Source organism: Choloepus didactylus, chromosome 6, assembly GCF_015220235.1.
Source record: "Choloepus didactylus isolate mChoDid1 chromosome 6, mChoDid1.pri, whole genome shotgun sequence".
Classification (NCBI taxonomy): Eukaryota; Metazoa; Chordata; class Mammalia; order Pilosa; family Megalonychidae; genus Choloepus; species Choloepus didactylus.
This window is the reverse complement of record NC_051312.1, coordinates 145108052-145135570: the sequence shown is the minus strand read 5'-3', so window position 1 is coordinate 145135570 and position 27519 is coordinate 145108052. Positions and strand designations below refer to the sequence as shown.

The 27519-nt window shown below is 46.5% G+C and overlaps 1 protein-coding gene across 3 annotated transcripts in view; it reads right to left on the bottom strand.

Annotated features, from left to right (window-relative positions):
* PKNOX2 (PBX/knotted 1 homeobox 2) overlaps positions 1-27519 on the bottom strand; it is a 275626-nt gene that overhangs the window by 31218 nt on the left and 216889 nt on the right. For all 3 annotated transcript variants that reach the window (XM_037841879.1, XM_037841880.1, XM_037841881.1), the window contains 2 exons: positions 18658-18829; positions 3229-3417 (listed from right to left, as the gene is read on the bottom strand). In XM_037841879.1, coding sequence (XP_037697807.1) covers positions 3229-3417; positions 18658-18829 — 361 coding nt within the window. The remainder of the gene's footprint in view (positions 1-3228; positions 3418-18657; positions 18830-27519) is intronic.

Below are 27519 nucleotides of genomic sequence, written 5' to 3'. Positions count from 1 at the left end.
TACACGACCCTGAACTTGCCCTTTTGACCACAATCACGCACACAATTTGGCGCTGTTAATTACACTCACAATAATGTACTATCATCACCTCTATCCCTTTCCAAACATTTACAGTCAACCTTATTAAAAATTCTGTGCAGATTAAGTGTCCATTCCCCATTCTCTACTATCATGCTATCTTCTGGAAACTTATATTCTGGATTTTAACTCCATGAGTTTGCTCATTATATTTAGTTCATATCAGTGAGATCATATAATATTTGTTCCTTTGTGTCTACCTTATTTCATTCAACATAATGTCCTAGCCACGTTTGGGGGCGGGTTATAATAATATATAAAATGCCATCTCCACTCAAAAAAAATGTTGTCTAGGAGAGGAAAATGAGACTTACACAAATGACCATAATATAGAGTCATGTGATATTTACTATATAAATGCCTCACAGTGTTCCAGCCAGCAGGTGAGAGAAAGAAGAGTCTAATCTGGATGGGGCCACCAGGGAGGCCTCCGGGAGAGAACAGCATGGCCCTTGGGGAAAAGGCAGAGAAGGGGGGGGGTGTCACCCACACAGACAGGCGTGGAGGGATGGAGGTGGCACCACGAGCAGTTGGAGCTGCCTAGGAAGGTCGGCTGAGGTCAGATCTCAGAGATGAAGGGATACAAAAACCCTAGGGAGCAAGCTGAATTTTGAACAGGAGAGTAACCTGAATAGAGCTTTAGGAAAATAAACCCAGCAGTAAAGGCTCAAGAGGGGTGTGTGTGAATGTGTGTGTACGCGCATGTGCGGATGGATATGTGTGCATCTATGCATGCGTGTGTATGCATGTGCACAGCGTGTGTAGGTGTGCATGTATGTGTACATGTTTGTGTCTGTGTACATGTGCATATATGCATGCATGTGTGTACATGTGTGTTTGTCTGTGTGTGTGTGTGTGTGTGTGTGTGTGTGTGTGTGTGTAGGAAGGCTGAGGGAAATCCAGAGAAGACCTGAGAGCCAGGGGCAGGCTAGGAAGCTATTGCACTAATATGCATGCAAAACCCTTATTTACCTACAAAATCCCAAACTAAATAGGTGGTGACAGTCAGAGGAAAGAGAGGGAAGAGTTTGAGAAATACCAAGTAGGAAGAACTCAGTATTTCCTGTCTTTCTTGGGGTCTGTTTTTTGCCTGATTGTCTCTGTTCTGCTTTCCCTGGGATGGGAGGCCTTTCTGCAGTGGCCACTCCGGGGCCAGCTTCACCCTTGGGCAGAGATGCTTGCAATGATAGGACTCAAAGTTCTTTCCCCTTTCCTCTAAGCTCACAGACACTGAATGCTGGGATCCCCCAGGAGGGCTGATTTTTGCGGGTGGCATCTCTAAGCCTTTGCCTGCCCAGAGCGCTTGCTCTCCTCTGCAAAGCCTGCACCTCCACTGACCCTCGTTCCTACTGTCCTCAGCCTCAGGCCCCTGCCCCGAGTGGCCATGGTGGCTGCTGAGCCCTCTGCCCCTCCTCTCCTTCCCCCACTAGCCTGCTACACCCCCAACTCCAGAGCTTGAGGTAGAGTGGAGGACCCAGGAGGGGAAATCCGGCCTCTCCAAGGACCTGATTATTTCCAAAGACTTGTGCTAATTTTCTGATATGATCCTCACATCTCTGCGAGGCACTAAATCCTCATTACTTTTCCTGACCGATGCATTCTAATTAGATCAACACTTAAAAAAAATTCACAATAGCCACAGGATGGCTTTCCATCTCATTAACTCCTCACTTATTATTTTCATGAAAATTACTGATAAAAATGTGCATCTCCATTTGGTGAGCCTCCCAGCCTTCTCAGCTCCTATCTTGCATCTCTCCCGTCACCGGGGCTGCGCACCGTCACCATGGCAACCCACAATAATAGAAACTAATAAATTACAAACGAGATGCTCGTTGAGCAATTATTGTCCTCTTTTATGCAAGTTTCTTGCTAATTTTGATCATAAGGGAAAGTACAATAAGACTCCGAAGGAATGAGTCTATTTCAAGAGAATATTAGCAAGCAGAAGCCTGGGTGGCTGTTTTGAGAGCTGTAATAAGGTGACTTGGTGATTTCAAGCCATAGGAAGACGGAATAAACTTCTTGTCCCTTGTCCCAGGCGATCCTCCTCACCCTCGCCCATTATCAAGTCCCACAAATATCCCACTGTGGTGCGTTTGATGGGCTATTAAGAACATCCTCTATGCTTCTTGTCAAAGATGTGCAAGGCAGGGTTGGCCAGCTGGAGGTCACCCAGCCCCTCACCTCACTCCCCAACCTGGAGACGTAAGCTATGTGTGTTGGTCCTTAAAAGGCTGAGGGATAAAAACAGCAAAGCCTTGCAGAGGTACTCTTTCTAGCAGCTCTCGCCATTCATTCTTACAAAGTTCACCCTTATCACCAAGCCTGATTGTCTCATGAGAAGAGGGGAACAAAAGAGGCTATGTAACCCCCTGGGGAGCCCTCTGTGTGTCCGTCCTGGGGTGTGAAGGAAAGGCTGGAACTCAGTGGGAGGGGAATAAAGTGGCGAGTTTCCTTAGTTTGTAGGTTTGAGGAAAATATTCTGCCCTGGAGAGAAGAGCTCTTTCTAGTCTCGAGCCTGTAGCTGCCATTTCCTCATTTCCAGTTCCCAGGATGAAGATGGCAGGTGAATCTGAAAGGGGGGCGGTTTGAGGTGACAGTGTCCTTGAGACAGACGTGCCACAGTGGGGAGAGTATGTGGAGAATGACCAGGGAGAGGTGGTCCCATGGGACGCCATCTCCATCTATTAGGTGGGCAGGATCCAGGAACCTTCTCTTCCCTCAAATCTCCTTCCTAGGGGCACAGAGCGCGCAGCCAGCCCCAGCCCTCTTGAGAAGCTGGAGGGCCAGGATGCCTGGGTCCGTTCCCAGCTCTTACCTTCGGGAAAACTTTCCGTCTCCTAAATTCCTGTGCTCATTTCTTGGGATACCTTGGAACAGGAAGCCATTGTTGGAGTTTTTAAAATCACTCCGGACAAGGTCCATCCCAGATCTGGTCCCCTGCTAGGGAACGCTGAAGCTCAAGCATGACGGGGATTGGGCAAAAAAGGGATGGTGTTGTCTGAGTGAACAGAAGGAGTTGAGCAGAGGACGGCTCTCATGCCTAAAGGATTCAGGGGGCTGAATCCCTTTTCCTAGATCACCAGGGGACCTTTAGACATCCCTACACACCTGGCTTGGGAGAGAGGGCCCAGGCCTGCCTGTTACCTGCGAGTGAAGGTTTATGGAGGGCTGGTTGGGGGAGTAGGGCCCCCCGAGGTCATTCCTGAGCAGATTATCACTGTGCATCTTGGTTTTGAGGCAGGTGATGTAACGGTTACAAAAGTCCTTGCAGAGTTCGTTGACTTTCTCCAACTCCAGCAGGTGGATTCTCAGGACCTGGATTGCCTTCACCATCTGGGGAGAGGGGAGGAGAGGTGAGCCCGGGGGTGCGTGTCACATCCCCTCTGTGCCTTCACCCCCAACCCCAACCCACCAGGTGAGGGGAGCCCAGCCCCTCCCCTGGCTCCATGTCCCATCCCCTCTTCTGCCCTAGTACGTGCTTTCTCACCAACATTGTTTAAGTTCTAGTTATGGCCATTTGCATCTGCTGATCGCTCACTAGCTTTGAACCCTCTATTGTCACAGCCGTTTTGGGGGCAGTTGTGGGATTCTGAGAGCAGCACTGGCCTTAGAGATAGAGGACCAGGTCTCAAGCCCGGGGCCTGCCTTGATTTTCTGTGCAACCTTGGGCAAGTTGCTTATGCTCTCTGCTCCTTCATGTCTGACAAATGGGGATAATTATGCCTTCCCTAATGAGTTTGCAGGTGCGTTGAGAGGCTCATATAAGGAAATATATACGACAGCATGTTGTAAAGTGTGAAGTACTAAACTAGCCTGAGGAAGCATAAGATGACAGTTATCGCAGGTGTCCCAGGAGGTCAGGGACTGCCTGTTCTTAAACACATATTCTGAGTTGCATCATGTGACACGAGTTACCTTGCGGGTACTCTGTCAATACTTGTTGACCGACTGAGTAATCCAGCATGACTTAGCTGGGAACTGGGGTACTTGACTATCTGTTGTGGCCTTTTCGTGCCCTTTGAATTGTCACACCTGTGGCTGTTGCCTCTTCAAAGGGATACTCCTAACCTTTGTGTGGCAAGGAGTTATTTCTCCAATGAAGCTTTTCTCGTTATTGTTGTTGTTATGAAAAATAATACTATGGGAGGTATGGAAAATAGAGGGTGAAAAGAATTTACCTTTGTTCCCATCAACCTAAAAGAACGATGTTTTTTTTTTGTCTTTTCCACATATGTATAACTTAACATAGTTTCAGTCACCTTGTACATGAAATTTTTTTTTCCTGGTTTTTCTCTTAATTTATCAAGTGCATTTTCCTTTTCTATTTTTTGAATATTTTTAAACTTTATTTATCAAAAAATTCAAACAAACAAACAAAAAATCAACATTTCAAACAAACGAAGCAAAGGATTAAGAAAAACAAATAACCTAAGATAGCTACTTTGCTTCCAACATGTTCCTACCATACCCCAAGAGAATTAATAAACCATAATCAAACAAAGGTATAAGAAAAACCAAATAACCTAAAATAACTACATTGAAGCTAATTTTTTAATGCAATAGCTTTTTTCTTACTTTATCAAAAAATTTAAAAAAATTCAAACAAAGGATTAAGAAAAGCAAATAACCTAAAAAAGTGTATTGCTTCTGACATGTCCCTACCATACCCCAAGAAAATTAACAAAACCTAACATAACAAAGGAATAAGAAAAACAAATAACCTAAAATAACTACATTGCTTCCAACATGATCCTACCATACCCAAGTAAGTTTGCAAACCATAATCATTCCTGAGCAAATGCATTTTTCTAAGTGGCAGAATTGTCTCCCAGATTCTCCCTTCTGGATTGTGAGCTTCTAGAAGGTAGGGGAGACTAATTTGTTCCTCATTTTAGCCTCAGCACTGACCACAAGGCTTGGCACATAAATATTTGTTGAATGGCTGAAAGTTATTGAGTAAATATTTTTAATTGTTGCATACTGCATACTTAACTAGCTCCCTACTGGTGGCATTTATATTACTTCTGTTTTTTTTCAATTTTTGAAAAAACTGTTATGGTGAATATTTTTTCAAGTATAATTTTTATTCATGTTTCTGCATTATTTTCTCGGGGTGAATTCCTAGAAGTGACAGGGAAAAAGCTAAGGACATTCTTCTGGTTTATGATAAATATTGCCAAACTGCTTTTCAAAAGTGGGTTGTACAAAGGGTTCTAGAGCAATGACAGCCATAGGCAAAATTTATACAAAAATTAACTCAAAATGGATCAAAGACTTAAATGTAAAGTGCAAATCTATATGATTTTAGAAAAAAAGTAGGAGAAATCTTCAGAACCCAGGGCTAGGCACAAAGGCCTTAAACTCAACAACAAAAGCATGATCCATAAAAGGAAAACTTGATGAACTGGATCTCATCAAAATTAAAAACATTTGCTCGGCAAAAGACCTGGTGAAGAAGATGAAAAGACAAACTACGGACAGGAAGAAAATGTTTGCAAATCAAATTCTGACAAAAGACTTGTCTCTAGAATATATAAAGAACTCTCCAACTCAACAATAAAATGAACAATCCATTTAGAACATGGGCAAAAGACTTGATCAGATGTATCACTGAATAGGATATACAAATGATCAATAAGCACATGAAAAGATGTTTAGCATCACTAGCCATTAGGGAAATGCAAATTAAAACCACGAGATACCACCACACACCTATTAGACTGGGTAAAATAAAAAATAGTGATGAGATCAAATGCAGGCAAGGAACTGGAAAGAAACTGGATCACTCATGCATCGCTGGTGGGAGAGGAAAATGATACAATCACTCTGGAGAACACCATGACAGCTTCTTACAAAACTAAACTTGAGTTTACCATACGATCCAGCAATTGCACATGTGAGCATCTACCCCAGAGAAATATATAAAAACCTGTACATGAATGCTCAAAGCAGCTTTTATTTATAATATCTCCAAACTGGAAGTGCCCCAGATTGAAACAAGTGAATGGATAAACAAATTGTGGTTCCTCCAGCCCATGGAATACTACGCAGCAATCAAAAGGAATGAACTATTGATATGCACGACTTGGATGGATTGTAAGGAAATAATGCTGAGAGAAAAAATTCAATCTGAAAAGGTTACATACTGTGTGATTCCACTGATGTAACACTCTTGAAATGACAAAATTATAGAGATGGAGAACAGGTTGCCAGAGGTGGAGAGAAAGGGATAAAGTGCTCTGTGTTGGGCAATGATTATGTTCATATAAATCTACACATGTGAACCAAACTCATACACAAAGACAAATGAATGCATGCACAGCCAGTGAAATCTGAATAAAGTTGTTGGGTTATATTATTGTCAGTTCCCTGGTTGTGAAATTGTACTATAGTTATGCAAGATATTACCCCAGGGGGAAACTGGGTGAGGGAATCATAATTTCTTTGTATTCATTCTTTCAACAGCCATTTTAACCATTTTTAAGTGTATAATCCAGTGGCATTAATTGTTTTTACAATGTTATACTACCGTCACCACCATCCATTACCAAAACGTTTTCCTCACCCCAAATAGAAACACTGTACACATTTAAGCAGCAACTCCCCATCTGCCCCTCCTCACATCTGTAACTGATAATCTGTTTTCTGTCTCTATGAATTTGCTTGTTCTAGATATTTAGTTTAAGTGGAATCATACAATATTTGTCCTTTTGGTGTCTGGCTTATTTCACACAGCATAATGTCTTCAAGGTTCATCCATGTTGTCACATGTACCAGAACTTCATACCATTTTATATCTGAATAATATTGCATTGTACGGATAGACCACATTTTGTTTATCCATTCATCAGTTAATGGACACTTGGGTTGCTTCCACTTTTCAGCCATTGTGAAAAAGGCTGCTATGGCTCTGTGTTAGTTCCTGCAACTGCACGTGAATCTAAAAATTATATCAAAAGAAAAAATGATAAGAAAGGGGGAAGGATTGCTGCCTTTGGGTAACCATTGGCAATGACATCAGAAAAATACGGCAATCCTGTGGGACCTGTCTCCCAGGGGTGGAAATCTCCCTGGCAACACAGGATATGACTCCCAGGGATGAATCTGGACCCAGCATTGTGGGACTGAGAACATCTTCTTGACCAAAAGAGGGATGCAAAATGAAATGCAATAAAGCTTTGGTGGCTGAGAGATTTCAAATCGAGTCGAGAGGTCACTCTGGTGGACATTGTTACACACTATATAGATAACTTTTTAGGTTTTAATATATTGGAATATCTAGAAGTAAATACCTGAAACTATCAAACTCCAACCCAGTAGCCTGGCCTGCTGAAGATGATCGTATAACAACGTAGCTTACAAGGGGTGACAGTGTGATTCTGAAAGCCTTGTGGATCGCACTCCCTTTATCCAGTGTATGGATGGATGAATAGAAAAACAGGGACAAAAACTAAATGAAAAATAGGGTGGGATGGGGGGGGTGATTTGGGTCTTCTTTTTGACTTTTATTTTTTATTCTTATTCTGATTCTTTCTGGTGTAAGGAAAATGTTAAAAAATAGATTGGGGTGATGAATGCACAATTATGTGATGGTACTGTGAACAGTTGATTGTACACCGTGGATGACTGTATGGTATGTGAATATATCTCAATAAAACTGAATTAAAAAGTATACGGCAATACCGGTTTAATCCCACCCTCACCAGCTTTTGGCTAGCATTTTGATGCCTAGGGAAGGGTTCAGACTGTATAAAAAGGGATGGAAACAAGGAAGGGAATCTCTCCCAGAGAGTTTTGACAGTGAGATGCTAGCAGAGACACATGGCTGGAAACCAGGGCCACGCCATTTCAGGTGGGATTACATAATCCTTGGGCAGGTCTTCTGGATGTCTCATGGGCAAGGATTGTGCTTGACTAATTAAGGGTTCTTGGATTACTGAATCAGACTGAGTGTTCTCTAAGACAGAAACCAAGAATTTTGTGTTTTCATGCAGGCAAGGCTTAGTTAAGAGCCTTGTCCTGAGGGAGGGCTTGAGCCTGATGGAGACTGGGCCATCCCAGGCAAAGAGGAGGATGGTGGCTTTGGTATAGAGTATTTGCACCAAAAAGTGGAGCTGTGTACTTAGTAAATATTTGCTCTTGTCTACATTTTCTACTTGACTTTGGCCTTGGAGATCTTGGTTTATCTCTCGGAGTAATTAGTGCAGTATAAAGTGCTTAAAAACATACAGGTTGATTGATAGGTAACAGCACCCAAACTTATCTTTTGTTTGCTGTGTCTCAGGCACTGATTGAGCCCCTTGCATGCCTATCTCATTTACTCCGTACAATCACCTATGGAAGGAAGTATCATATTGCCCAGATTTTATAGTTGAAGAAAATGAAACCCGGAGATATTGTTTTACTTGCTTAATGTCACACTGTTGGTAAGTGACATACTGGGATAAGAAGCCAGGTCACCTCATGGCTAGTCTGCTCTGTTTCACCCTTGTCCTAGTTTCCCAGGCTGCTCTGACAAAGACAGCCCAATGGATGGGCTTAAACAATGGGAGTTTCTTGGTTCGTGGTTTTGAGGCTAGCGAGGCATCAGCAAGGTGAGGCTTTCTCCCCAAAGTCTGTGACACTCTGGTGTTGGCTGCTGGCTATGGTGGGCCCTTTCTCTTGGTCCAAGGAAATCTTTTGGATCCAGGTCTCTGCTTCTGTGGTTCTGTCCTTCAACTCACCCCTCCCCTGTCCCTTTCAGTCCAGGCTGGCAGTGCGTCTGTTCATACAAATTTCACAGGAATCTTGTCAGCTTTGCATGCAGTTCAAAGGGGTTCCAAACCATCAGACAAAAGGATTTCCAAGATCCTTCTGGATAACTGCATTTCTAATCCTGACTTCCACTGAAATGGCTCCCTGGATTCATGCTCAGCCACACCCTCATTAGCAGCGGGTTGTTCGGTTAAACCCTCACATGGAGCCCTGTTCTTTGGAGACTCACTTCCCAGAAGTTCAGGGAGATCCCTGATAAAGTCACTTCTGGCCCTAATCTCAGAACATGCTATCAGGACAGGCTGAGAATTTTCCAAACCATCAGTTTCTGGTTTCTTTGTGTTCAAGAGCTCAGCTCTCAGCTTATCATCATTTTCCGCTTGCATTTTACTATAAACTGCACGGAGAAATCCGCACTTTCCACACACAGCTTGGAGACCTCCTCAGCTAAATATCCAAGTTCATTGCTTGCAAGTTCCACTTTCAATCCAACACTAGAACATAATTCAGCCAAGTTCCCTGCTACTTTATAACAAGGCTTACCTCTCCTCCAGTTTCCAATAATACATTCGCCATTTCCTTCTAAGGCTTCACCAGAAGTAGCTTTAACAGCCATTTTTCTACCAACTGTCTCTTCAAAGCAATTTAGGTATTTTTTTTCTATCAAGCACCTCACAATTCTTTCATCTTCTACCTATTACCCTATTCCAAAGCTGTTTCCACATTGTTAGGTATCTGTAATAGCACCTCCCTACTTTGTGGCACCAAAAACTGTCTTAGTTTTTCAGGCTTTTGAGTGACAAATATCACACAATGGGTTGGCTTAAACAATGGGAATTTATTGCTTACGGTTTTGAGGCTCAGAGAAGTCCAAATCTGAGGCATTAGCAAGGCGATGCTTTCTTTCCAAAGTCTGGAGTCAGCTAACACTCTGGTGCTGGCTGCCGGTGATCTTTGGGGCTCCTTGGCTTGTATCCCTGCCCCATATCACGTGTGGGTGTCCTCTCCTTTCTCTTACAGATTCCATTAACTTCCAGCTTCCAGCTCCTATCCATGGCTTTCTCTCTTTATGCCTGAATTTCTTCTGCTTACAAAGGACCCCAGTAATCTGGATTACTTATCCTCAGTGGGCCACACTGTAAATAAAATAACGTCTCCCAGAGATCCTATTTACGATGGGTGTATGCTCACAGGAATGTGAATTAAAATTGAGAGCATGTCTAAATTGGGGTACATAAGCCAATCTACCACAACCCTCAATATGGAGTGTTGGGATATATGTAGATGGAGAAAACGGAAGCCCAAAGGCCCATGGTTTGGGGGAAAAGTGGCTCCGTAACAAGAATTACGGGATTCCAGGAAAATCAAATAGCTTTTTGGACATTACAGTTTTCCTACATGATCTCCCAACCCTCCCAGGTAATGTTCCCTTATCTGCCCATCACTCACTCCCACCCTAACCCCAAGAGTCAGAAGATCTCATGTGTAAAGAGAGAAGGTTGGATGTCAAATCCCTTCCGTTATCTGGACCTTTGCCCTCAACTCACTGATAAAGCTGGAAGGGGCCCTGCGAGATGAGGTGAGTGGAGGGCTCAAATTCCCCAGGACTCACAATTGCATCTTCTCTTCCTGAGGCTCTCCAAGGGGGAACATTATGCCTCGGGCCATCTCTGTGTCCTCTGAGTCTGCTGATTAAGAAGTGGTTCCTCACATTCAACCAACATCTCTCCTGCCTTAATTTAAAGTGTTCATTCAGACTTCTGCAGGCATCAAGAACATCTAATACCTCCATCAAGACAGCCTCCCTTGAAGTCAGTTTATCTATTCAACAATTAGAGTCGTACTCTGTGCCAATCACTGGGTGAGGCATCTGATTTGAGATTTGTCCAATTGGCTTTCTCTATGTCAGACAAAAATAATCCTAATTCCTTAAACCTTTCTTCTCTTTCACTCCCTCTCTCCCTCATACCCTTCCTCCATTCTTTTCTCCCCATCTCCCTCCCTCCCTCCTCCCTCCCTCCCTCCCTTCCTTCCTTCCTTCCCTTCTCTTTCTAAACTTTCCTTTACTGTATTATTTTTAATCAACTTTGTGTTTACTCATTTACTTTTTTTTTCTTAACTTTTTCTTAATTTATTTTTTTTAATTCAGTTTTATTGAGATACATTCACATATCATACAAGCATCCGTGGTGTACAATCAACTGTTCATAGTACCATCACATAGCTGTGCATTTATCACCCCAATCTATTTTTTTGTACATTTTCCTTATACCAGAAAAAGTAAAAACAAGAATAAAAAATAAAAGTAAAAATAAAACACCCAAATCATCCCCCCTTCCCACCCTATTTTTCATTTAGTTTTTGTCCCCATCTTTCCATTCATCCATCCATACTCATTTACTTTCAAACTTTTTCTTGAAGCATTATATATGTATACATACACACACATACACACACACAGAGAAAAGCATGCATAGCCATTCGTTAATTTTTTTTCAAATAACTAATGCATACTTATTATAAAAAAAGAATCAGGAGATACAGATAAATAAAACAATACAAAAAGTAAAATCCTCCCAGAAGAGCTTTGCTTAAATAAGATACGTGTGCAATGTGTTTGAACTGGACCCGGCACACAGTTGACACTACCTGATAAACAGAGACTGACTTTCCTTTGTCCTTTCCTAAACCTTTTCTGTTTTCTTTCCTTTGAAAAGCACATAGGTCTAAAGGGAATCTGCCCTTTGGTCTCATAAAGCACAGTGAAAGGATTACTTCTTTATGGGCTAGTAGAATTGGTTTAAAAGATTTAAGACAGTGGAGTAAATCACAATGGTATTCTGAGGTGATGAATATGTAGGACCTATTAATATTTGAGAAAATGATGAGTGATGCCGTCAGTGTGGGGTGGCAGCCTGGCATAGCAGAAAGTCATGAGGGTTCACTGTTGGGCAACCCGGAATTTAGCCCAGGCTTAGTATTTACTAACTGGGTGACACTGGGCATGCTCCATGACTTCCCTGAGCCTCAGTTTCCTCATCTGTAAAATGGGGATAGTGATCATTCCCAACACACAAGATTGAGAGTGTAATAACGTGAAAGGGCTTTACAAACCACGGGAAGCCAAATGCATGTAAGATTATGTTTTTTTTTTACCTCTTTTAATAATTTCTAATATCCTGTTGACTTTTCTATCACTATTCAATATTCAGCTGGTAGAAATACAATATTTCCCAGTTTTTCTTCTTTATTTGTGTTTAGAAATCATCCTCCAATCTATGAGCTTATAATTGAAGACTTTTCCCTCTACATCATAATACAATTTATTACGCTATTTTTCTAAATGATCATAGTCATATAAAAAGTTAGTCCAGCTTTTCTAGAGCAATAATAATTCCACTTAATTTAATATCATCAGCAAATTTGAGGAATGCACCCTCAATCCCTTGGCCCAGCTTTTGCTCCATCTTTCAGCATTTCTCTCTTGTCTTTCAAATAACAGATTGAGCCCTATTCTTCTAAGAAGTCTTCAGAAAAGCAAAACAAGATGCATTGATTTTAGTCTTGTACTCTGTGCACTATCCCTGCAGTCTCTGGAAAATACACTGACTGGAGCTTTTCATTTTCTATGAAGTCAATTGGGAAGATGTCCAGAATCTGCGATGCTCTGCCTGAGTGTTTTGGGACAGGTGGTTTAACAACTTTATCTGTAAAATTTAGGATGATAGTAATACCTACGTTTCAGAGTTGTTGTGGAAACTGAATGAGATAATGTATGTAAATGTTTTGGGTATATCGTAGCAATTCAATCAACCGCAATTCTTCAGGCCAGTGCACTCCTCCTCCCACCATAAAGTTCCTTTCTAAAAAGTTGCCGCTCCTGTAGGATCTCGGCCTCTTCCCTTGACAGCAATAATTCCTCACCTTTCGAAACATTTTTAGACAAAGCACTTTACAATTTACAGAAAGCTTTTCTATCCATTATCTCATTTGAGTCCCACAACTACAGGGACACAAGCAATGTTATCGCTTTCCTAGCGATGGGGAAATTGGGGCTTGGCAATTAGGCCACCAGCTCAATTCTATGTCGCAAGCAGAGAGTTGGCCCAGCCCTGGAGGCCAAATGCCTTTCACCTTCTCCTTCCTCTTCTGTGAGCTGGGAAACTGGAATGATTCTCCCTCCCTTACAGATGAAGGAGGAGATTATAAACACACATTCCTTAAAATGCTCTGGTAGGTCCAAGAGGGTAGCCAAAGCGAAAATCCAATCAGAATATTTCTAGACTTGGACCAGCTCAACCTGACTAGTTGGAAGTGCAGGGTCACTGAAACAAAGAATGGGATGTGGCAGGAAAGTCTAGACTAGACTAGATCAGGGACTAGAGAACTGCTGGATGATCTGAGGAAAGAAATAAAATTTTATGGAAACCATCAAACGTGACACGTTAAATCACTTGAGTCAAACTGGTGCTTCCTTTCTGACATCCTTAGAATTTGGAAAAGCAGTGGGGTATAGAAGAAAGATGGTGGGCTTTGGAGATTCTATCCACTTGGTTCAAATCCCAGCTTTGCAATGTATTGGCTGTGGGGTCTGCAGTCCTTGCTTTCCTCTTTCATAAAATGGGGATAACAATACCCACCTCAGAGGGCTATCATGAGAACTAAATAACAAAGTGAGGTGCTCAGGGACAACGGACGAGTATGAGTCTCAGGTCTTCCACCTTGTGCTGGTTTGGAGCTGTTATGTACCCCAGAAAAGGCCATGCTCTTTTAATCTATCCCTGTTGTGGGGGCAGACCTGTTGTGTGTGGGATCTTTTGATTAGGTTGTTTCCATGGAGATGTGACCCTCCCAATTCAAAGTGGGTCTTAATTCTTTATTGGAGTCCTTTATGAGAGGATAAAAGGCAGAGACATTTGGAGAGAGAAGAGAGAGAGAGAGATGCCCTGGAGATGCTAAGAAAGAAATGACAGATGCTCAGAGACAAAGCCACTGGAATCAGAAGCTGAAAGCAACAAAACCCGGGAATGAAGACCATGTGACTTGCTACCTGACAGAGGAATCCCGGATGCCAGCAGCCTTTCTTCAGAGAAGGTATCCTCTTGTTGATGCCTTAATTTGGACATCTGCACAGCCTTAGAATTGTAACTTGTAACTTAATAAATCCCCATTGTTAAAAGCCAATCTATTTCTGGTATTTTGCATTCTGGCATCTTTAGCAAACTGAAACACACCTACTGTGAGACCTTGAGCAGTTTACACAACCTCTGAGCGTTAGTTTCCTCACCTGTAAAATGGGGATAAAAATGACGACTCCCTCACAATTAAACTGAGGATTAAACAATATATGGTTACAAAAGAACTAAAGCACAAGTGCTGGCACATGAAAAGATCTAAGAAAATGCTAGCTCTAGGGCAGTTGCCTATTAGGAGTGGGGGAGTTGGGGTGAAACATCTGTTCTGATCCCTGGCCCTGCCACCCACTAGCAGTGGAATCATGTGCTAGAGATTTCCCCTCTCTTGTCTCAGTTTCCTCACCCTAAAATGGAGATAATAATAATAATACTGGCTTGTGGGTTTGGTAAGAGGATTAAATAAGGCAGTACATATGAAATGTTTAGGAAGGTAGCTGGCACCTTGTTAAGTATTCTATAAAGGCTAATTGTTCTTATTTCCTTGCCTTTACCTGGTGTCTGCAGAGTTTTCTATTCCAGTCTAGACAAGGAGCATCTGGACTGAGGGTGGAAGTGAGTGGCTCCCCAAATGGGGCTGGGTGGAGTTTCCTGGGGCTCCAGAGCTCTGGCCTGGCTCCTTCTGTGCCTCTTTATCTGCAGCCTCCTTTGGTCCAGGGGCTGGGCAGAGTGGGCCTGGGGGTCTGGAGCCCCGTTTTGAAGCTGGCTTTGCAGTCAGGCTGCTGTAATCTGTCCCTCAAGTCACACCCGAGTCTCATTAAAAACGTGTCCCATAAATGTTAAAAAATTTACACGTAAAAGAATTCCGCGCATGAAACCGAAACCGTACGTTTTTACGGCCTCGAGTTGAAGTCTTGCATAATATATAAAACCTTGGTCTTGCACTGGGGGCCTGTAAATCAGATTTTATAAAACAAAAACCTTTTACCTTTCAAAGGGGTTTGGGGAACTTGCAAATTTTACAAACTTTACCAACCGCCAGTCAGAGGCTGCTGGGTCTGCGGAGGGGACCAGGAGGCCATGTAGGAAACAGACGTGGTGAGCACTGGGTCGGGGTGGGGAGTGAGGAGTAGGGTACAGGTGGGGGGCGGGCACCAGAGAGGGGAGCTAGCCAGGGGCATTCCGACTTAGACCTTACGAATCACCCCCATGGCACTGAAATGGGAGGAGCAGAGGGTCAGAGAGTGTGGGTGTCAGGGGGAGGGTTGGAGGTGTTGCTACTTTTAAATGACAGCTTAAGTGCCCCAGAAAGAAGAGGGGTGGCCTGAGGGAGTGGAACGAGCTGGATGTTAGGAATCAGCAGATCCGGGTTCTTTTCCTGGCAAGTCCCTTCCCTTCTCTGGCCTCAGTTTCCCCATCTATAAAATGAGGGCATGGGGCTTGTTTCCCTCTGAGGTTGTGTTTTTTTGCCTCATCTCTCCGTGATTCTGTGTTTCTCCTCCAGGAAGGGTGTGGTGTGAGCAGCTGGCTAACCCACAGAAGAGGTTTCCTTGAAATCTGGAACGTGGGAAGCTCTCTCTCGTCATGGGGGCAGCCCAGGGAGCTCTTAGTCAGCCTTGCCCATGGGCACTTGTCTGGAGGCAGGGGCTTTAGAAGACTTGGCGAGCCTGGGGGAGACCCTGGGGGAAAGGCAGGCAACACGCAGAGGGGTGAGGAGGATGCATGGCCAATTGGGAGCCTCGCAGGGCTGGAGACTCCGGGATTACTGGGCTTGGGAGGACATAGGACCCAAGGGAGGCTGGAAGGATTCAGGAGGTGGTTTCTTCCTGGTGAGAAAGTTCCCGGGGACCTGAGTGCCCTCCCGACAGTCCCATCTATGAAAGTCGATATTCAAGGGCAAAGGAAAGCTGCCCTGACACACATATATATAAAAAATAAATCTCTCAATTATCTCAGCTCATTTGCTTGGGGTCTCTCATTTTATGTCCCTGCTTGACTGTGCAGTATATCTGTCGGGATAAAGAGTTACAGTCCGTTGGGCTACGTGTGTGGGGTTGTAAAAAATACAGATGCCAAATTAACTGACTGTGGCACTCGGCAGCTGATTGAGCTGATAATGACGCCATCTGACCTTTTTCTAATTTCTAATTATGTGCATCTCGGCTGTACTTGCTACATGATTCTTGTTCTAACGATGGGCTCCCGCGGTCAACCTCGTTACCCCCCTCACCCCCTGCCACAGGACCAAGAGTGGGGGAGCTGGCAAAGGGCACTGCTTGACCCCCCTCCCCAAATCAAATTTCATCGTCCAAGCTGAAATTTGGATGGGGAGGTGTGGTTGTGAAGCTGGAACCCCTCGCCTTAGTGACACTGTATTTGAGATTAGTCTTCTGGATAGTGGGCATTTTTCTTAAAGGCCATTTCCACAGGCTGCCTCATTTATTTTCTTTTATGACAACCACATGAGATAGGTGTGATTAGAGCTACAGGTGAGGAACCAGAGCTTCAAAGGCATTACATCATTAAAGGCACATAGATAGTACAATCTTTTGTCTCTAAGTGCTCTTTCACGTTCTCCCCATTTGAATAATCCAGCAGTCACCAGTCACTGACTCTGGAAACTTCTCTAGGTAGCTCAGGCCCACATGAGTAGGTGGAACGTCCAGCTGGTCAGCGCCTGAGCAGGGCCACTCCCAGCCCGGACCCCTGAGGTAGAAGACCAGGGGGTACCCAAGGATCTGGGGCTCTAGGGCAGCTTCCCAACACCCACGTCCCTTGGTCACTCTTGGCACATAGCAGACACTCAGCCAAGTTGTGTTGGATTGAACCCAGAAAGTCTGCTTCTTTGAGCAGAAAGGACCCCTGAGAGATACAGGCAGCTTGGGCAATAGGAGAGCACAGGGCTGGCCGCTTTTTGGTATTTTCGAGGCTGCACTAGGATAGGAGGCTCTCCCCAGTGGGTCTTCCCCAGTTCTGCTGGCAGGTGGTGGGGGGCAAGGAATGTGAGGTGCGTTTCCGCCGGACTCCTACCTCTTAAAGTTTAAAGTCCTTTATGTTATTCAATTTGACCCCAGGCATTTCCTTACTGACCTACAAGTTTCTTTGGGTGTAAAGTGGAGGGAGTAGGCCAGGGCCCCAGGTCCATTCCATGCCCACAGAAGTGGCTGCCTCACCTCCTAGCTCCATGACCTACCTGGGTCTGGGATCTACAGACCTGCAGATTCACAACTGTGGTTCTCATCAGCCAAAGAGCAGGGCAGGGCCACCCTAGACCACCTCTAATATTTGGCCAATGGGAGAAACTGCACTAGGATGCTTTTTTCTGGAGGTCTGGGGGGAGCAGCAATGGCCAGAGCGACATTGGCTTGGCCTCCTGGGAATGGGGCTGCTCAATCCCAGCCGGGGAGGAGGGAAGGACTAAAGATGAGCAGAGGGGAGTCTGGGGCCCTCGGCTGCCTCTGTCCGTAGTCCAGACAGCAGGGGCAAGCACCCGTCCTCTGGCCAAGTCCTACGCCCTCCCTCTGAATGCCGGCCCCATCATGACACTCCACAAATATCCAGCCAGTGTGGGCTCTCCTGGTGGCCCTTCCAGACTCCATAAACTACCTTCCTCCTCTCTTGCAAGAAGCACGGGTGTGGACAATTCACAACATAGAATAAAGCCAAAGTCGTTCACACCTGCAATGCAAGGCACTGTGTGTGTGTGCATGTGTGTGTGCATGCACTTTTAATTCCTTCCTCTTTGGGGCCACATTTGCTTTTCTGATTCTGTTTCCCTTTGGGGAGGAGACACTGGTTAAACTCTGGATATAGGAGGTCAGCACTAGCATCCATCAGTGTGTGCAAAACCATGAGTTTTGCTGAGTTTCCAAATTCACCATGCATGACCTGGGCAATCCACCCCCAGAAAATCAAGAATTGAGGTTAATAATTGCAGGACAACAGTTTATAGTGATGAACATCCAGAACAATACCCAGTGTTCTCTCATGCCAGGGCTACAGGAGAATTTCCCATCACCCAACCCAGTGATTACCAAACCTAACTGTTGATTGAAATTACCCGGGAAACTTTAAAAAATGCAGATTCACAGGCCCTATTGACTTACTACTGAACCACCTTTTCCAGGTGGTGGGGTCCAGGAGTCTGAATGTATAGAAATGCGTGGAAGATCCAGATGACAAGTTAGGTTTGGAAACCTGACCTACTGTGTCCCCCTAAAAGGGCAGGAACCCTGCTGGCCGTCCCAACGTGGCTGTGTCCCCAGGTTGAGGACACGCCTGTATCCCTCATCCCGGCAGAGCCGGCCATCAGCTCTTCTCTGGGCTGCCCAGGACAGATTTACCAACAAGACTCCAACCTCCAAAGAGCAACCCTGGGCATTGTGGTTGCTGGGATCCCCCCACCCTTTCCTCCTCTCTGGGCTGCAAGACGGTGGGGGGCAAGACCCCGGTACCACAGTGGGCAGAGAGGGGGACAATTTTGGCAGCAAAGCCTCTGCCTGGAGCTCAAGTTTGAAGGAACTTAGAAATGGTCCTCAGCTTCTAGAATAGTGCATGGGGGGCCTGCGCCGAAGTGAACCCTCTCAAATTTCTTGTGGAATGAATTAATGAAAGCATTGCTAGGGCATTTGGAGGGGTTCAGAGACTAGGAAGACCCTAGCCGGGGTGGGGGTTGGAGGGTCTTTACCAGATTGTCCAGTTCTGGGTCATCGCTGAAGAAGGGTTTGTGCTCTTGTTCCTGCTGGTGAACAAAGTTCTCGATGTCCACGTCAAAGCTGGCGGAGGTGATGCACTCAGAGCCCTGGGTGGCCTGTTCACATTTCTCAAACAGCAGCGTCAGGAGCGGGAAAAGAGGGTGCCTGCGGGGACAGCAAGAGCTCACACGTGTGCATGCATAGAGACCCTGCTGCTGCTGGGCTCAGGGGCCCCCAGGGTCCCTTTCCCGTGTCTCCTCCCGAGGTTCCACTCCTTGAGATCGTCCCCAGTTCCCCGTCAACCTTTCTGCCCTGGCACAGAGGGTCCAGGTTCCCAGCTCCTGGGGCCTCTGACGGCTTCTGCTCCCACCCAGTGGGTGTCTGACTTTGGTCTGACCAGCTGCATGGCTATTTGGCAAGGGATGATGAGTCATGACCCTTAAAAGATGCAGATGTCTATTTCTGGCTCAGGCTCACCCCAGGAAAGACACACAGGAAGTATCTAGAAAAGTTTGGAGAGGTGCATTATAGGGAGGTCACCTCCAGGCTTGGCAGCCTGGAGCCAGCTGAGGGCAGCAGACGTGCACGCCTGTGTGTTTGCATGTGCAGATGGGGGGCATGTGTGCAAACCAGATTCCTTGTCCACACATGGGGGTGGCTGTCTCCATCTGTCCTGCATCTGTTGGCAGACTCGGTTCAGGTCAGACATCCCAGATGCCCCGTGACGTGTGTTAGCATCTTCCGGCATGCTGCCATCTTCACCCACTTAGCACCGTTGTCACTAAACGATGACTTGCCTCGTTATTTGTTCACTGTTTTCCTACAGGATTATACTACCTTAATGATCGTTGCATCATAGACCTTGCCCATGCATGCCCACAGCAGGCTCTTCATAAATACTTGGCGAGTGACTGAGTGAATCAAGGAATGAATGAAAGGAAGGGTATGTAAGTGTGAGCGAGTGTGGATGTGTGTGGCTCTGTGTTGTATATACATGAGCTGACGTGCTGATCTAAATGACTCTGTGGGTCTTAGCTTAGGCATCACCAAACTCCTGGAAGCTTCCCTGACCCCCCTACAACCCCACCCAATGTTGATAATACCCCAGGTTGTTTGTTTTATTATCTGCCTTCCTCACTAGATCGTGGGTTATATCACGGAATCAAGCTCCTCTTATCTGTTAGATCCCAGAAGAAGAAACTAACATGTAGAAGGAGTTGCTGACCCAGGGGCCCTGCAGCTTATCTCACAGAAAACAGGTGCACCATAAACTAAAGAATGAAGCTGTTCAAAGCTGTTCAAGGCTGTTCCAGCCACAGCGGCACCTCAAAGGCGGGTAAGGCAAGGTCAGAGATGCCCATAAGATGAACAACCAAAAAGGCCTGCTCTCCCTAGCTAGGTAACGCAGCTGCTTTCCTAAAAAGAATATTGTCTCAGAACTCTACCAACCAATCAGCCCAAAATTAGACAGGCACTCACCCAATCAAGGGACAGAACACCACAGCAGACACCCTTCCCAACGTGGGTTCCTTTTTTCATTAAAAAATGCTGCTCTCAGATAGAGAGCGGGAGCCATTATCTTTTTATTCTTTTCTGCTGGCTCCCACTTGCTTTCTTTCTCTAATAACTCTTAAACTTTATACTTAAACTTTGACTTGCTGCGTTGTGTGGATTCTTGAACGGCTCCAAACCTAACATTATCCATCTCAGCATGTCCAGAGTCTAGCAGAGATATGTGGCTCTCAATAAATTTTGTCGAGTACATAGAGGTTATACGTATGTGTTTATTTGCATGTGTCAGTGCATATCACATTTATTTCTGCAGCATGTGTGAGTGACCACGTCTCCAAATCCAGCAAGTGTGCATGTGTGTGTGGGGGCTGTTGACACTGGACTCTAGAGAGCCCCTTTCCCTTCCACTGGGGTTCCAAGAAGGCATCTACGTGCTGTTCTCTGGTTTTTCTCTCCAGTCTCCTGGGACTCCCAAATCCAGCTTCTTTCTTTGTGGCTAAGCCCTGCTTGCTGGGAAAAAAAAGACTGTGCATTGGGTCTGCCCCCAGACCACTACTAAATGGGGTGTCCTAGTCAGCCACTGTCCAATACAAGTATCTACAACAATGGAAATGTTCTACAATCTCTGCTGTCCATTGTGGTGGGCACATGTGACCATTCAACTCGTGAAATATGGCTATTGGGACTAGGACATTGAATTTTTTAAAAAAAATTTTTATTGTGGCAACATATCTGACATAAAATTTGCCATTTTAACCATTTTAAGTATATAATTCAATGGTATGTATTACATTTTACAATGTTGTGCTACCATCTCCACCATCCATTACCAAAACTTTTTACCAAAACTTAACCCATTCAGCAATAACTCCCCATTCCCCACCTTCTCCCAGCCCCTGGTAACCTCTAATCTACTTTCTGTCTCTGTGAAGGACCCTGAATTAAAATTTTTATTTAATTTTAATTAATTAAATAGCCACATGTGTCTCCTGCTTCAGACGAGCTGCTTGGCTTGGCACAGCCCGCCCCCAAGCACTATCTCCCCCACCCTTGTTTGGGGAGCTGATGCACAAACACCCAGGCTGCCAGGCTGCAGACGGGGTGCATAGTCTGCAGGGAAAAAAAAGGGTGACTCTCCGGAGATATCCCATGTACAACCCCAAATTACTAGCAGTCTATCCAGCCCCGGCAGCAAGCTGGAAGGGAAAACAACAGGCCAGCCTCGCCTTCCTGCTGAAGACAAAGAGAAAACCAGGTGAAGGGGTTAAACTCCAGAATAAATCTTCATTTGCAGCCACTAATGCTGCAGCATATTATAGTCTAATCTAACCTGATCCCAGTTTAATGCAAGATTCTCTGGGCCTGAGTGGAATACCAAAGAAAGCCTCAGTGGCTGTAATTTAAGCAGAGCCCTGCAGTGGTTTAGCTGAGGGACACGAATGGCAAATTCCAGGCGGTGTTATGAATTATTGCGCCTTATGAACCTTCCTACTTTCAACAGATGCCTGCTGCCATTTAAACAGCCACTAGATCAATTAGGAATGAAAGGCACAAATCGACTCTGTACAAGGGCACTAAATTACCAGGAACTAATAATCCGCAGTATCATGCCTGGTGGAGGGAGCGCAGCCCCCGACCCAACCCTGCGGCAACCCCGCGGTCACCACACCCTCCCTTTTGGCGAGATGGAGGGAGGGTGGGCAGCTGCTGAGTGAGGAGGGGAGGGTCTGTCTGTGTGTGCGGGCATGTGCATGCGTGTGCACCTTGGTTGAATGTAAGCTGTCCACTCCTGTGAGAGTGTGAGCAGTGTGTGCTGTCCTGCATGTTTTCATTGTGTTTTTGCAGTTCATGTGCACATCTGGATTGTGTGTGCAATTGGGTGCAGATTTTGTGTGCAATGAATACAATGTGTATATGCCCTATGTTATGTGCAGTGTGTGTGTGTGTGTGTGTGTGTGTGTATGTGCTATTTGTGTGCAGGAACTGTGCTTTCTGTATGTAGAATGGGGAAGATTGTACCAGGGTTGGGGTGGGAAGAGAAGGGTGGTCTCCTCTGCAGGGAGGAAATGCTTTCTTTACTTAGTGTGGTCAGGGAGGGCCTCCCTGAGGAGGTGACATTTAAGTTAAGCCTCGAATGATGAGGAGGCAGTCATGCAAAGATTTGAGGGAGAAACAGCAAAGAGCAAAGTACAAGAAACAGCAAAGAGCAAAGCACTTGAGGATAGTACTGGAAACTCCAGATGAATGTAGCTGCAGTGAGGCCGGCAGCAGGGGAATGGAAGCAGATGAGGCTGAGGAGGGTCAGATCACATGGTGCGTTATGGGTCTCAGACAGAGCTGGGCTTGTAGGGGCCATGGGCACGTCCAGGGGGAATAGCACGCACCGTCTCTGCAGAGCCACTTAGCATGGGTCTGTTTTACCTTTAACTTCTTTCAGTTCCTGGTGTCAGATCTCCCCAAAACGGGGTGGGTGGGCATATCTGGGGGTGTTTTCTGTGGCTTCCGATAACCCTTAAAGGAAGGGAGCATGCTTTCTGCCCTTACCTGTTCTTCCCCTCAAGCCAACTAACAGTCCATGGAGCACAGGGCAGAGGCCTCAGGGGTTGCCTGCACGGCCCCCTCTTTCCAGCCCCTCCCCAGCTGAGGAGTGGGCAGTCAGGGGTCAGAGGGCAGTGAGCCCCAAACAGCCTCCAAATCCTCCCTTCTCGTGCGCACCCTCCCCAGGCTCTGGCTCAGATGGCATCTGGGCGCACTCGTGGCTCTTCATTTGCACCACAGCCAGGCTCGGTGGGGCTGCCTAGGGCTCTGTTCCCACCCTCTCTCCACCTGGATCCTTGGATAAACCCAAAGTGCTCCCCTCCCTGAGTTTGGGGGCCGCCGAGCTACTCCGCATGGCTCCATTTCCCAGTGACTCAGCTGGGTCCCTGGTGGCTGTCATGGCCATGGGCTTCTCAAAGGCTGTTCCCCGTCCAGGATGAGGGAAACACTGCCCTTCCCCAACTGCCCAGACTGTGCCGCTGAAGGGGTGACCTATCTTTTCTAAGCTGCTCCCCAAGACCACCCAGAAGGTGGAGATGAGGCTGGCAGCCACCCCCAAGGAGTCTTTTTCAGCAGCTGCAGCTGCAGCTTGGGGGTGGGATGGGGTGAATAGGGTGGGGACCACCGGAGCTGAGCCACAGCCGCCGGGGACAGGATCACCCTCTCTGAGCCAGGAATGGGGTGGGGAGGAGCATTCCCCATTAGATGTGGGATCTTAGTTCTGCCATTTTTGGCTTTCCCTGAACCTCAGCTTGTTCGACTAGAAAAATGATTTTTAAGGAGTTCCTTTCCCTGCTGTCCAAGACTCTTCCATCGTGGATCAATAACCTCAGTCTCCCGAGCCCAGAAGACAATGAACAAGGTATGAAAGATGATCATTAGCCTGTATTTCCAAAGTGCGGAGGACATTTGACCTCCACAAGCGCTCATCCTTCTCCCCCCACATCACCTCCCACCTGACCTCCCCCTCCACCCCAATCTCTCTTAAGCCGTTCAAAATTTGGAGGAAATAAATCTCACCACACTGATTCAGGGAGAGTTTGAGCTTCGTCAGTGCAGAACAAATAAAAGGAGTGAACCGGCATGACATTTTACTGCAGAAGAGAGGTCGTTTCCAGCCACTAATAAAAAGGATTTGACACAGACTAATAAAGAGAAATGAATTTCTCTAATGGCCTAATTTAGCACCTTCAGCACTGGGTTTGGGGAGGGCGGGCGCAGCGCCGAGGCAGCGGATGGCGACGCTGGGGCAGGGGAAGAAGAGATGCTTTCAAATAACATTTTATTATTTCTTTTTTTTTTTTTCTTTTCTGAGGCCCTCTCTCCCTTCCCCCCTCTTCCCCTCTCCCCAGGAACATCTGAACTAAAATCAAGCTCAAGATATGCAGTTTCTGTTAACGATCCAAAGAAATAAAGAAGCCCTCTCAACAGAATTGCAGTCTGGTGCTAGCTTAAGAAGGTGATTAAACCGGATGTGTTGATTTCTACAGGGGTTTAAGCCATCGGTTTCGTTTAATTACTTCTGACATTTCTGCCTCCGTGTTTTTTTTTTTTTTACATCTCACCCAAATTCACTGGCCTGAGACGCCCAGTTTGAGGCCGGAACGCGTGGAGGTTAGAGACAGGGCAGGATTTGGGCCGAAGCCCGTATAGATGTGAACACCAACCTCTCTCTATCGACAGAAAGGCCGGGGCCCCTCATTCAAGCCCCGTTATTTCTGCAGGGCAAAGAGCTCCCGAGCTCCCCTATGGTGTGGCTTCTGCCCATTGCTTTCCTCCCTCCTCGAGACAGATATTCTTAACGGGCAGCCGGGTTCCCTAACATTTTCAGAGACCTCCTGGGAGGGAAGACAGTGACGTCCCTGGTAATTTTTCCAACTGATGGGCCACTCGAACTTGAAGTTCCCCATGTGGTTGAAACTCATTTCCTTTTCTGTCGAAAGGGCCCAAGAAAAGACTGTGGGGCCGTTTGCCACCTCCCTGGACAAGCTCTTTTGTTGTTGTGTTTGTTTTTATATTTCTTCTCACTTAGGGGAGGAATGGAAATGGAGAAGCAGGGCTTGAAGGGTGGAGGTAGAAAAAGTTAGAAAGAATGCAAGAATATAAAGCTTTGGAGCAAAGAGCCAGAGAGAGAGGGACAGGGATAGACAGAGAGAGAGACAGTGAGAGAGAGAGAGAGAGAATAGTTACATAGACAGAAGCAGACTCCAAAGACAGAGGGGCCGGGTGGGGTGAGCACGTGCAGGGTGGGGCTTGAGCGTTGAGCTCTCTTTCTGGGTGATAAACCCTGTGATTCACAGTCATGCCCGTCCATCACTTCTGAGCCTCTCTGCCATCCCTTCTCTTGTGACCTTGGCCAGGACTGCAGACCTCAATTATGGCTCCAGCCAAGTGTGTGGCAGCCGGCCTGCGCTGTCCACCTCCTCTCCCTGGGGCTGACCTTGGGGCCCCAGGCATCCCCTCACAGCCCAGACTCCCCAGACTGGATGGAGGTAGGGAGCAGGATGCCCGGGATCGGCCCTCACCCCTAACCTGAGCCCCTGCCCCTTCCACGGGGGAGTCAGAGACCCTAGGCCTTCCTTGCTGGGCTCAATATGGCTGATCCAGAGCATGTGATGGAGCAGGAAGGCAATACCCCAGGCTCTAATGGAGACCCTCAGTGGCGAGTCAGTATGACCAGAGCCTGGGCAGGAGCCAATGACCCCAGAGGACACTTGTCTGCCAGCCCGTGGGGAGGCCAGGCCACCTCTCTAGCTACCCAGCCTGCCACTGACCCACACAGTGTGGTCTCAAGTTGCTAAAGGCCCACCACCCAGGAATGCTGTTTCCCCTGGTTCCTAGTGCCCCAGGCCAGGGGCCGCTGGGGTCACAGGATCAGACAATGTCCTGGGGCTACTTCCCAGAACTGCCCCCAACCTCCCTGCTTCCTGGGTGTTCATTCACTATCAGAGGGCCCATGACAAGCACCCATTCAGAGAACTAAGCTGAGAAATGTCTCCTGGATGCTGATGAGATAAAGCCAACAGTCCTTAGACCTCCAAGGATCTTTGTGAGCAGTCATGCCCCACTTTTCAGCACTTCTCCTTGACTGACTAGGCAGAGAAATGTGACCGTTGGAGGCTCAGCGGGTGAGCACTGGTCTCCTGTCCTTCCTTAGCTCAGACAAGCAGATCTTACTCTCTGCATTTGCCCCGTGCTTTCCCATCCGCGCGCCTTTGCTCCAAATGCTCCTTCCACAGGAATCGCCTGCTCCTGTATCTCCAATGCCCCTTCTAACAATCTTCAAAATCCAGCTCAAAATGCCACCTTTTCTTTGAAGGCTTCCTGCCTCTTCCCTCCAACCAAGAGACCACAGCCTTCTGGGCACCACCAAAGGAAACGCTCTGGGGCTCTCCCTTGTCCTCACTCCCAGTTTAGGGGGGAAGCTTGGGGGTCTGAGACAAGCATCGAGTTGAAGTCAGACACCTGTTGACTTGGGGCAAGATCCTGAGTTTCTCTGAGCCTCAGTTTCCTGCTTTATGACACAGGATAGCACCTGCCACACAGGTTATTGTAAGGATGGAGTGAAGAACCGGGTTGAGTGTCTGGCGCTTAGTAAACTCTCAATTAATGATTGTTCCATTTCTCTGGAAGGGTGTGTGGGCACCTTTTTATATTCAGAGCAACAATGACACCATCCGCTCCAATAAATATATATTCCCATCTCAACTGACTCGTTTGGCAGGGAAAGCAAGTCCACATGCCAATTCAAATACAGGCACAGAAAGAGGAGTGGGAGAGGCATTTTACAATTCAGCAGGACTCAGAACCTCATTTTTGAAAACCTAAAAAGCACTGCCAGTAAGAATTTATTTTTATTTCTCTACGACACTTATTACATTCTACTAACTCGTTATTTGTGTGCACGTCAGTCTGCCTCACGTCATGGTGAGCTCCTCCAGACAGGTCCCTGTTTTATCTATTTCTGGATTCCCAAAGATCACCCCAGTGAGTGGCACATAGCAGGGGATCAATAAATACTTGGTGAATCAATGAATGGAAGGGAATGAATGAAGTAAGCAATGATGATGGGAATGAAGGTCCCAAGATACAATCCTAGAGTCCTGTGGGGTTCAGGATTCATCCCCACTGCGGAGCTCCGTTCGGAATTTGCCATCTGGAAGCTCCAAGTCACAGTTGCTAGGAAAAGACCTGTCTTCTTTAGGACTCGGCCGGGGTGTGCCTGTAGGGGTGGGGGCTGCTGGGCCAGGAGCGTGAAGGAAGGTGCTTGCCAAGCACCCCCTTCTCTTCCCCTCAAAGGCACCAGATGGAGAGAGGGGCGCGGGATGGGGAGAGAGAGCCAGCAGCCGCCTGGGTGGATGTATTTTTATTCAGGTGTGACGTGGGAACCATGCGGCTTTATTTTTAGTCCTGTCCAGTGGGTGGTGTGTTCGCCTGGGTTGCCGTGGAGAGGACTTCTCCTTGTTGCTAAATTGGAGCTGCATCTGTTAGGGTTCCTGGGCTCTGGCCCAGGGCTCCTCCCCCAGGTGGGTGGACAGGACCATTCCTGGCAAGTGTGGGGCCCCGGGCAGGTGACAGTCTGCTCTGTCCGCCTCCTGCCAACCCACCCCCATACACACATGCATAGCCCTTCTCGTACAGTTTAAAAACTAAATATGAAATCTCAACAAAGTGAATGTTAAGGCTGGCTTGGAAGGGCACAAATACAAAGAACCCAGAACTTGAGACCTGGTAGGGATCCCATGTCCAGCCCATTCATTCTAAGGAGAGGGAACTCAGACACAGAAAAGAGACGTGTCCTTCCC